Genomic DNA, 11,722 nt, shown 5'->3' with positions numbered 1-11,722 from the left:
TTTCTATCAGATTTCCAATTTAATTTTACTTTTTTAAAATGTAGAACTAATTTGAGATTTAAAGTGCTTACAGATTGTTTTAAAGATATCTATTATTGGATAATAAACAGATAGGCAAGGTTTTCTTAAATATTTAGTTTATGACATAGAACATGTATACATGGCTTGTTTAAAATTAAAAATTCATCTTAACTTTTTCAGATGTGTCCTATTCTACATATGGTACTTGCAATTGTAAAATATATTGTTAATTTTCCCTAATCCAAGTTATGTGAAAACACTTTTAATCCATAACACCTAGAGAATCTCAAATATTTGGAAGTGAAGAGTTCAACAGAGTATGACATAAAAGAAATATTATAAAAACATTGAATAATTTATGTCATGCCATATGGGAGTTTTAAAGCCCACATTCACCAAACGTTTGGTGAAGTTTGGAAGGCATATGCACTGATAGACAGACTACATTTGCACTTAATTGCACATCTTCTGGCTTCTTGATGCATAACATGTCCATATCCGCTCTTCCTAGAAACAGGGAAAATATGAGCAGCTTCCTGGAAGTTTAGTTTAGTTTAGTTTATTTGATTTGTATACCGCCCTACTCCCGAAGGACTCAGGGCGGTGAACAGCCAAGCAATAAAATACATAAATACACAAAATTTAAAACCAGATAAAATCAAATTAAATCATTTTGGCCCAGACAGATTAAAACACCCCAATAATTTAAAAACAGATTAAAATTTACATATTAAAAGAGGGAGGAGATTAGGCCAAGCCCGCTTGATGGAATAAAAGTCTTCACAGCGCGGCGGAAGGTGCGCAGATCCGGAATCCTCCGTATCTCTGGGGGGAGCTCATTCCAGACGGTAGGTGCCCCCACAGAGAAGGCTCTCCCCCTAGGGGTCGCCAGCCGACACTGTTTGGCTGACGGCACCCGGAGGAGTCCCTCTCTATGAGAGCGTACTGGCCGGTGGGAGGCTATTGGTGGTAGTAGGCGGTCCCGTAGAAGTGTTTTTTTAAAAAATATATTGGGTAACAATGGACTTAGCTTGTTTCTGAAACAAGTCAGGATTCCTTAATTGCACTGAATATTAAATAGCCATGAGGAAGATGTCTGCATTTTGTTACCCATGCCTGATTGAAGAGGAGCCAGCTTATTATGCCTCTTAATGAGACATAACTGAGTTTATCATGTTATGTACATGGCTTTTTAGATCCCAGGCAAAAGTCTAAGCAACAGCTCCTTTAAAAAAATAACATGGAATAATCCACCCAGAGCTGACCAAGTGTGTTGTAATGCATCATCCCACATAATAGCAATTCTAAACAAGTTAGGGAAAGTATACGCAGTATAGTTCTTTAATTCTTTACAAGTACTCTAACGGTGATTATAGGAGATGTCTGTATATTTTTTTATGTAACCAAGTAATTCATAGCATCTGTACCTGGGATACAGGATGGAGGGACTAGATGCACCATTCCAAGCACAATTCCCTCACACATAGCATTGGGGATTTTTTTTCTAGAATTATTTTCTTTGTAAATTCCATGCCAGATTTGTTCCCATTCTCTTCAGGTTTTTTTTGAGAGTCATCCTTCTGATAAAGAATTGATTTCCTTTATTATCATCTTTCCAACATTTTGTTGGGATGGAAGAAGTCAAAACAGATTATACATACAATCTGAACAGACACTGAACAGTTATATACTAGGACACTATCATAGGAGAGATTCATCTAGCATCTATGTTGCCAAAAATCGAAGGGAACAGTGCTGATTTTTACATACCTGGCCACTACTGCCTTTCCTTTATCTTCTAGAAGTCTGTAACCATCTTCCTATCCTAGCTGTATCACACAAGTTGCTTGGTTTTTGAAGGGCTTCAGAATGCTTAATTATTATTTTTTTTACAAGTGACTTGAACACTCACATGTTAAATAACTGCCCTATAATTGTTCTGTTTTGGCATATTTGTAAATGTGATGTACACAATCTAAAGTTTTTACTCTATGACTTGTTTTCTTGTATTAATCACTTAAAATGTCGTAAGTTATATGCCAGTAGTAATGTTTAATCAAGATGAGTCTGAAACTATGCCTTTTGCACATTCTATATATTTATGTAAAACATATGCCGTATTTTTCAGAGTATAAGATCACCTTTTTCCCCCCTAAAAGGGGGTGAAAATTTAGATGCGTCTTATACACCGAATGTAGTCCCGCCCACCCACTGGCCCTCTCCCTTTGGCCTCTGCTTCCCAGCAGTTACCTCCTTGCAAGCAAACAGCAAGAAAAAACAGCTCCTTTCAGCTTCAGCACATCCTAATTAGCACGAAGTGTTTGGTTCGGCCTCCCGACTCTCAGCTGATATGCTCTTACCTGTTGTGCAGCAGGGCTCTGCTGCTTGCTGCAAAGAGGTAAATTGCTGGAGCAGATTTTTTTTCCTTGTGCTAATCAAGCTATGCTGAAAACGAAAATGAAAGTAAAGCAGGCTATTTGCTGCCACAAGGCAAAATTGCACAGAGGCAGAGGGAGATTTCTTTTTCTTCTTTTCTTCACCAAAAAAGGTAGGTGCGTCTTATACTCCGGTATATATAATTATGCAGCCTTATTTTCATATGAGTGGAGAAGTGTATGATTGTAGTTTTTTCCTTGATCTCTTTTATCCAGTTTAAGGAGACTATGGAAACTACTCCCACATACTGACACATTATGAAGGATTAAACTACTTAGATATCACTAATTTTCTGACAGCCCAGTTACATACCCAGATAAACTATAGAGTACTCTGAAAATAACCATGTTGCTCATAACATATTTCCTTTGAAATAAAAGGAAATTGTGCTTTGTGGTATAATATGAAACAAAAAGAAGGGGCATAAATCATAAAAAAGTAAGAACTTTATTATAAATAAACTATAATAAAATCATAAATCCATAATATTAGCACTATATATCTTGCTACCTAAATATTTAAATTTAAGGTGATATATCAAATAGATAAAATTATAGCTGCCTATGCCCTGTTTCTAACAACATACTTTCTAACAGAACTATGTTGCTATTGTCAATGTAGGGTTGATATAACCATGATGATAAATAGACCATCACTAGATCTTGGTCAGCAGTATGAGCAATTTCTTCCACAATGGTGTGCTTGAGTTTCAGTTCTTGGGAATACATATCTAAGAGCTTGACCGAGACTTCATCTGAAAAAGAAGTAAAAATAATTGGTTCTGCATTGTATTTTATAACCTATTTCTGTGACACATTTCTCAGCATACTGCAACATAGTACGTGCATAAAATTTGACTGATCTTGGAATCTAAGTAGATCAGACCTGATTAGCACTTGAATCTTATTACTGGCAAGAAAAGAGTGGGGATATGCCTATGAATTTACTAGAAGTTCAGCTCAATACATAAAAGAACTTAGTTTAAAACCTTTCAGTATTAATTATTGGATAGAAAAACTATAAATTCTGAAGTTTTGTGCAAGGTTTTATACAATTGATAACTTTGGCTTAAACTGTAGGATACATCCATCTCGATTTATAATATAGAAACTTGAAAACTGCACTCAGATGAAATAATCTCTCTACAGAACTAAAGTTCAATATGTCTGAATGTATTTACTTGCTCATCAGAGATTGGCAAATCATTTAGTCACAGTTCGGCTATTAGACAATTAAGGGGAAATTTAAGGAGGATATGATATAAAAAACTAAATTAGTTCTTTGCCTTTAAGTGACTTTACTCCCCAAGATGTAAGTAGATAACTGAACCTGAATTTACTTGAAAGGAGCAGTGACAGGAGCAGACAAATCACTGAGTTCTGATAGCAGAGACTAGGGATTTTTTAAACTTAAAAATGAAATTGCATATTTCCAACCAAGAATATATAATTTAGCCCCTCAGATCAGACAGAGTTAGCAGGAGTAAAAAGTAGTTAGGACACGTCAAACCTTCAGAAAAAGCCAAGCCAGGAAATAGGCTCCACAAATTCCACTGGAACTATATTTTATTTTTATTTATTTTATTGAAGTAAACTACAGTGAAATTACTTCAAAAGCCTGACTATATTTTTCCTTCTATCTGTTATACCTAGGTGAACTAAGATAGAACCTGTTCCAAATTAATTTCTTATACTTTTGTTTTTGTAACGATTTCTCCATAGTCTCTCCAAGGCCATCTCTGTGGCTCGCTGTAATGGGATGCCACTTTTAAAATTGGACCCAAAGATGATCTGGAATAAATAAGGGAAATCATAATGAGATGCAGGACTAAAATTCTGTTTCACCACCACTCCAGAATTTTTTGGGTCAAAAAGTAGGTAGATGCAGCTTGTTGATGCTGCTTATTCGGATTTTCAACAGCCTTTGGCAAAGTTCCTTATCAGTGAACTCAGCAAACATGGGATAAAAAGATCTCTTATTTAATGGATTGCTAGCTAGTTAAAAATAATCAAGTCCTGTGTTAAGCACATTGGGCTACTATTACTAATTAAAAACAGAAGTAAAAACAGAAATAAATGGTCAATTGCCTCAAAAGGGATAGATACAAGAAGTGCAATCCCTTGCTGAACTGCGTTGACACCAGAGTTTCCAAACTTGTTCATAAACTATCTTGATCACAGATAGATTACAGTATATGGTATTTAGCGTGGTAAAAATTTAAAATGATTATGAACAGTTCCAGAAGGATTCCTTTAAAAGCACAAATGTCAATCAAATGGCTTCAATTTAACCAAACAGTTAAATCTAAGTAAGTGTAAAGTGATGTACAAAACCCAGACAGCATCTGTTGGTAGTTGTAAAAAAAGACAAATTCTGCTCTAAGGGTTAAAAGAAAAAGGACTGAGATTTAAAATGCCAACACTGTAAGGCTCTTAAGAAATTTATGACATGCCTGATTCTAGAATCATAAGTACATTTCTGATTGGCATATTTAAAAAAAAAGATATTCAACATCTTTATAATAACTAGGTGAGGAAATAGAAGAGATACATTCATAACATTGGCAGATATCACAAAAATGGGGAGGGGGGGGAACCGCTTTAAAAAGATATCGATAGCTCCGAACACCTAACAAAACCTGCCTAACAAAAATATTGTTAAGTAGTTAGACAAATAGGCACTCAGATGCAGGAAAAATCAGATGCACATTTACAAGATAGGCAGCACCTGGTTTATTATTATTAGTGTTTGCAATTAGAGTCTGGGAGTTCTGACAGACCAGATTAAATTGGACCAGCAACGTGCCAAAAGAACAAATGCAGTTTTGGGCTGCATCAACAAAATATAATTCCAAGATAATGGGAAGTGATAATACCACTCTATGTTGTTACTGGTCAGACCATACTGAGGATTCTATGTATGGTTCTCATTGCCACAATACAAAAAAGATGCTAAGGAGCTGATAAGAGTGCAAAGAAGAGGAACAAAGTTGGTAAATTCTACAAAGCACAATTAAAAGAACAGGATTTATTCCCCTTAGCACCTGAAGTAAAACAAGAACAAATAGGTGGAACCTTAACAGAGAGAAAGATCACCAGTAGAAATAAGGAGGAATTTTCTGATTGTGAGAGTTATAGCAATGGAATAGCTTGGGTGCTCCATCGCTGGAGACATTCAAGAAAAGACCGAACTGCCATTTATCTGGAATGGTGTAAGAATTCCTGCATTGGGTAATAGGCTGGACTACATAACTTCCAAGGTATCTTCCAACTGTATGATGACAATATATTAAAACTGAAAAAAGTGAAGAGAGCAAAATGAATAAAGTATAGAACATTTTCTGTAAGGAAAGGGCTAGAATGTTTCGGATTCTTTAGCTTGGAATAAAGCAACCGAAAGGAGATAAGACTGTACATGATATAGACAAGTTGGCAGGGAGATATTTTTTTTCTATCTCTTTCAAAATACAACCAAGAATCATTCAATGAAGCTAACCAGAAGGAGATTTGAACATTTTGTTTTTTTGCATTGAGCATAAAGAAATCTATAAATGTCATTACTATATGATTAAAGAGGGGATCTGATAAATTTATGAAGGGCAGGTATTAAGGCCTCTTACTCATTGTTACCATTTTCAAATAAATTGTCCTCATCAAAAAGGCAGATTTACTTACGGAAATGGGAAACAGGCCATGTGTGAAATAACGGTGCCTTGGGTTCTGCTGCATGATGGTATGTTTCTAAATCACAGACCCCTTTAGTTGTTGAACACAGTTTTTCCATTTTCTCATGTATTTTAGCCTAGCAAAATTGAGAATAAGTAAGATTCAACATTTAAGAAGCAAAAGTTCAGTAAACAGTTTGAGCAAAATTGCTTGATCACTAATTTTAGCAGCTAAGAAATTTTGAAAAGTGGGACACAGACAAGGTAAGCAATAATGACAAAACATAATGTTTCTCTTAAGGACATTTTTAACAGCCACTGCTAAACATGGTTTAATAGTTTAGTTTGGCACTCCTGAGTTAATATGCATAGTACATATTCATTTAAAATCTTGTTTGTATGTTTAATATCTTTTCAAGTTAAAGGTTGCTATCTTGAATTGGCTTAATAAAATAATTAAAAGTTAATATGACAATTTGCTGCAAAGATATACTTCTGTTAACCGATGAGGAGTATAGAAATGCTTCTCAGCACAGATCCTATTAAGAAGTACCATTTTTTTAAAAGTCTCAAGTAGTTCTGTACAGCACTGCTCCAGTTCCATGTTATAGTTATGTGGCAGTCTTTCACTGTCAGAGGGATCCTCATGTTCTATCTCCAAATTGCTGTCTTTAAACCTATTAAATAATTTTAAAAAATCATTTAGTATTTAAGAAAAATGCCTTCGCTGTCATCTTACTAATTCTAACAGAGAATCATCTTCGTTTAATCTCTTTCAACTTCCGAGTCCGTCATATGACATTTTTTAAAAAAAAATCCAGTTTAAATGAAATAAAAATGACTTTTGCACCAACACTAATGACAAATTAATTCAACGTACTTACTCTGTAGCATTTTTGATGTTCACAATCTTGGTGGCAATAGAAAACCCATTATCATTCAAGGTTTCCCATTTCATCATTAGGTTGTGCCAGTCTGCTGCATTATCTTTGAGTTTTCTTGCACTTATGGACAATACAGGTGTCCGAGGAGTAGAACTACTAGCTAATCAAAACACAAAATTAAAATAATTTTAATCGCGTGATGGGGGGGGGGGCTGCAGAGGTCGTAACTGTGAAAAATGGACCTCAGTCACGTTTTTTCAGTGCCCTTGTAACTTCGAACCGTCACTAAATGAACTGGAGGACGGAGACTATCCGCAGTTATTCCATTCATTCACCCGCCCGTCCCCCCCTTTAAACAGGAAGCCCTCACCGCTCAAAAAGTCGGCGGTCTTAGCCGGGGCCCAGCGAAAAAGTCAGAAACCCTCCTCCCACCCACCCCCACCAGCCCCACTCTGAGAAAGCTCACCAGCCATCTTCCCCCTTCGCCTCCGCGGACGGCGACCCTCTCCCCTAAATCCCTCCTCTCGGAAATGCGCTCACGTCCGGCCCCGCCCGGCAAAGAGGCTCCGCGGCTGCCGCGAGTGCTGGCGCTGGGTTTGTTTTCCCAGCGTCGCCAGGCCTGGGAGGGAGCGGCTATCCGCGCTTCCCTTGTTGATCATGAGGGGCTCTGGGTCCTACTGAGGTAGGGAGCTTGCGGCCTAGTCAGGCGAAGCGGGCGGGGAGCGCTGGGTCTCCAAGGGCCGTGTTGCTAAGGTCTGGTGGGGGGCTAATGTCGCGAAAGAATTGCTGCCTGGCTGTCCTCTCTGCTCTCTTTAGCGGCGGAGGAGAGAGGGTGAGTATCACTCTCCTTTAACTGCCTGCTGGGGTGGGGGTTGGGGGTTGGACTAGATGACCTACCAAGGTCCCTTCCAACTCTTTTAATCTGTTAACTTGTCAAGAAAGAGGTTGATGGGGCCGGAACTACCGCAGCTGGTGCAAAATCTGCCTCCCCGTTAGATGGCTTGTATGCTTGTTGTGGTCGCTGACACTGCACTTGCAACTGCACTTGCTCAAAAGACTGACATGGGTCTCTGTTAGAGGCTTGACATTAAAAACGCGTGGAAGCGGATTTTGCCAGCTGTAACTAAAACTAAACGGTGTTTTGTTGGCCTACTCTGGAAATGCCCCTCAAAAGGGCCCTTCAGGTGCTGGTGAAAATTGGGGAGTTCAACACCTTTTGGTTTCAGAAAAGTGCCCATTGAAGTGCTGGATTTCCCCTCCATTTTAGCTCCTATTTTTCAAAACCAACACATCATCAATTTACTGTGTTTGCTAATACATTATTGTCTCCTGATAGATCATTTTTCACTGATCTAAAGTTCTGGCAGGATATTTCGCTCACTGTCCTCCTAATTTCACGTTTTGTGAAAAAAATTGTACATCCAAAGTGAATGGAGTTAAAAGTGAATGGAGAGGAGCTAAATTATTGTGACGTTTTGTTGACAATGGTTTCTATTTTTATAAGTTTGGTCCTACATTTTTAATGAAATTGCATTCTTAAATATAAAAAAACTCCAAAATAAAATTTAAAATTAAAACTCTGCTTTTGCACAGATACAAAATGGACAAATTGTATATCTCATTAGAGCTGTATCTACTGTATGTTTGTGAATCGTATTGTAATTTCATCAGTTATCTTAGGGAAAACTACAATTGTGGGCCTTCTTGTTCCTGCGCACTCTGGCAAATTGTTAAGGAAGCGTACACATAAATATTTTAGATCCATTGAATAAACTGTCTACTTTGGCGGAAGTTGAAAGTAAAGTCTGCTGGAGAGAAGTATCCTACTTTAGAGGAACTGGACTTAGAAAATCAGAGGATATTTTGACTTTATTTTTCCTCCTTTCAATTGTGTCCTATTCACTTCTGATACATGTTCCAGTAAAATGTTAAAACTTTTAAGGGCATTTGTTTGAAAAAAGTCCTGTGTCTATTCCATATTGGAATCTTTTTTAGAAATATCCATTATAGTTATATTTATTATTAACATGTAATTTTAGAAGGTTTTGTATTACCCTGTTTCCCTGAAAATAAGACATCCCCTGATAATAAGCCCTATCAGGCTTTTGAGTGCATGTGCTAAAATAAGCCCCCCTGAAAATAAGCCCTCCCCAAAAATAAGCCCTCCCCGAATATATTTAAATGCATGTGCAGTCAGTCCCCGCCATTTGCTCAGGTTAGGATTAGGGAGACAGAGCTGGAAATCAGGTAAGATGGCAAGAGAAGTCCTGTCTTGTTCCATGCACCCCAAAATAATGAGACCTCCCCAAAAATAAGGCCAAGCACTTATTTCGGGGTTCAAAAAGTATAAGATGGTGTTATTTTCGGGGAAACACGGTACTTTGAGAACCAGTTTGGCATATGGTTAAGGCATCATGCTAGAAACTAGGAGGCTGTTAATTCTAGTCCTGCCTGAGGCACAAAGCCAGCTGGGTGACTTTAGGTTAGTCATTTTCTCTCAGCCCTAGGAAGGAGGCAACAGCAAGCTAATTCTTTGTCAAGAAAACTGCAGGAACTTTAGCAGACAGTCTCTGAATTGGACAAAATTTAATGGAAGAAAAAAAGTTACCTTACTTGAAACTATATAAAGCTCTGTTAATTACAATATATCCTTTTAAATTCATCTGTTTTCCCAACGATAAGAAGTCCTGAAATACATTTAATTCCTAAACCAGGAGAGGATTAAACCATTGTTTATTAAATCTTACAAGCCATATTGCATAAGGTAATTGTCAAGTGAAAATGCATAACTTGACTTATATTAGCATGCCAATATGTAGAGTGAGATATGCCTTCTTTTCAGCAAAGAACAGTACTTTGAACTTTCATTTTTTTATAATGGATATTTAATATATATTTACTGTATATATCTGGCTCTAAGACATGCTGACCTCTTCTAAAGCACGATATTCCAGGAAGTGGGTTGGCAATTTCCAAACATAAATCCTTTGAATTAGAAGCAGTTTGAAGTGCTCAAAACATTTTTCTGGATGTATTTTTCATACTTGGGATGGTGTGGTCTAAAAGAGGTTCATCATAGTCCAAAGGAAAAGCACAAAGTTCTGGAGTTCTCCAAAAAGTTTCATTCCCAAATTGATAGTTTTGCACATCCCTAGAATTCTATAATATGGGGTCTTAAAAATTTTCTTTTTCATGGGCTACAAGAGTATATGAAATGTATCTTTTCTAGTCTATAGGTAGTGCACTGTGTTTACTATGGCATCAGTGATACCATCATTTATCTTCAAGGAGTTTTGCCCCTTGTACTACCTTCTCAATGCCATTCCCACAAAAATCCAAAAAGGATTTCGTTCCATTGTGGTTTACTTGACTGCACTTGACACTAATGAGGATTACATAGCGGTCGGCAGCAGTATTGGCATGCTGTATTTGTATTGCAGGCATTTGAATCAGATGAAAAAATACAATTTTGAGGTAAGAACAAATTTTAATATTGTCATATCTCTGTCTTTTAGGTTGTTTGGTTAACTTAGCTTCCATCTCAAAAATAGGTAAACCCATAAAGTCCAAAATTCTTTTAAGTAAGTTGCTGTGGTCTTTTTAAAACAAGATTAAAAATTATTTTTATTGTAGTTATTGTACTCAGTCTTTTTAAGTTAACTTGTATTTGATTTATACCCTGAAAAATACTTAAGGCAAATTTGTTCTTTATTGTCTAAATTTATGTTTTCATTCATAAGCTATACTGTTCATTACTATCACTTCATTTATATACAATTTTTCTCATAAGCAATTGTTTCTAAAGTAAATGACAGCAATGGAATATATGCTGTACTGGTAGTCCTTGACTTACAGCAGTTTGTTTAGTGACCGTTCAAAGTTACAACGGCATTGAAAAATGTGACTTATGACCATTTTTCACAGTTATGATCTTTACAGCATCCCCGTATTAATTTGATCAAAATTCAGATACTTAGCAATTGGTTCATTTTTTTGACGGTTGCAGTGTCCAGGGTCTTGTGATCCCCTTTTGCGACTGTCAAACAAGCAAGGTCAGTGGGAAAGCCAGATTCACTTAACAACCATGTTGCTATCTTATCAACTGCAGTGATTCACTTAACAACTATGGCAAGAAAAGTCATAAAATGGGTCAAAACTCACTTAACAAATTGTTAAGTGTTAACAAACTGTTAACAACAGAAATTGTGGGTTCCATTGTGATCATAAGTCAAGGACTACCTTGGGGATGAGTGGGGGTAGGTGAATTTTATTTGTCCTCTTGTCATGGATATGTGACCTAAAGGTGGCTGAATCTTCCAGTGGTATTACCATTTTTGAGAGCAGTGGGAATATTAAAATGATTCTTTAGCACATCAAGTTTAATACATGTTCTGTGATTCTTTAGAACTCTGCAACATTTGCTGCCTGGAAAACTAATGCTCACAGAAAATTGTACTTGCTCTTTAAGTGGAAAACTAATTCAGATGGTTTTCATGATTGCCTCAGAGCATTGCTTTATTGCTATTCTGAGTATCTGTAGTTATTTGCTACACAGCTGAGGACAGTGAAGTATATTGAAAACAATTGGGAGAGTAGCTCTGTTCATACAAAAGTGAATGAACACCCCCCCCCCCCCCATGAAGACATATTTGTTCTTCTACTGCATTGTATCTTTGCAGAGTACGGGATTTTTCATAGTGGGAGAATAAAATCCTCA

The 11,722-nt window shown here is 36.9% G+C and overlaps 2 protein-coding genes across 4 annotated transcripts in view; one reads left to right on the top strand and one right to left on the bottom strand.

Annotated features, from left to right (window-relative positions):
* Positions 1-2,885: 2,885 nt before the first annotated feature.
* On the bottom strand, positions 2,886-7,587 carry CINP (cyclin dependent kinase 2 interacting protein). The gene is made up of 5 exons (XM_034418512.3): positions 7,472-7,587; positions 7,006-7,165; positions 6,675-6,798; positions 6,132-6,258; positions 2,886-3,211 (listed from the first exon to the last, which is right to left on the bottom strand). The coding sequence occupies exons 1-5, from the start codon at positions 7,476-7,478 to the stop codon at positions 3,009-3,011; spliced, it is 621 nt and encodes a 206-aa protein (XP_034274403.2). The 5' UTR covers positions 7,479-7,587; the 3' UTR covers positions 2,886-3,008.
* Positions 7,359-11,722, top strand: part of TECPR2 (tectonin beta-propeller repeat containing 2) — a 44,768-nt gene continuing 40,404 nt past the window's right edge. The window contains exons 1-2 of one of the 3 annotated variants that reach the window (XM_034418508.3): positions 7,359-7,837; positions 10,235-10,479. In XM_034418508.3, coding sequence (XP_034274399.2) covers positions 10,261-10,479 — 219 coding nt within the window. In that variant the 5' untranslated portion in view covers positions 7,359-7,837; positions 10,235-10,260. The remainder of the gene's footprint in view (positions 7,838-10,234; positions 10,480-11,722) is intronic. The other 2 variants (XM_034418509.3, XM_034418510.3) reach the window with 2 other exon arrangements.

This window comes from Pantherophis guttatus, chromosome 1 (genome assembly GCF_059756535.1).
Source record: "Pantherophis guttatus breed Tessera chromosome 1, ASM5975653v1, whole genome shotgun sequence".
Lineage (NCBI taxonomy): Eukaryota > Metazoa > Chordata > Lepidosauria > Squamata > Colubridae > Pantherophis > Pantherophis guttatus.
The sequence above is the reverse complement of the archived record's forward strand: the minus strand, read 5'-3'. Positions and strand labels throughout refer to the sequence as shown.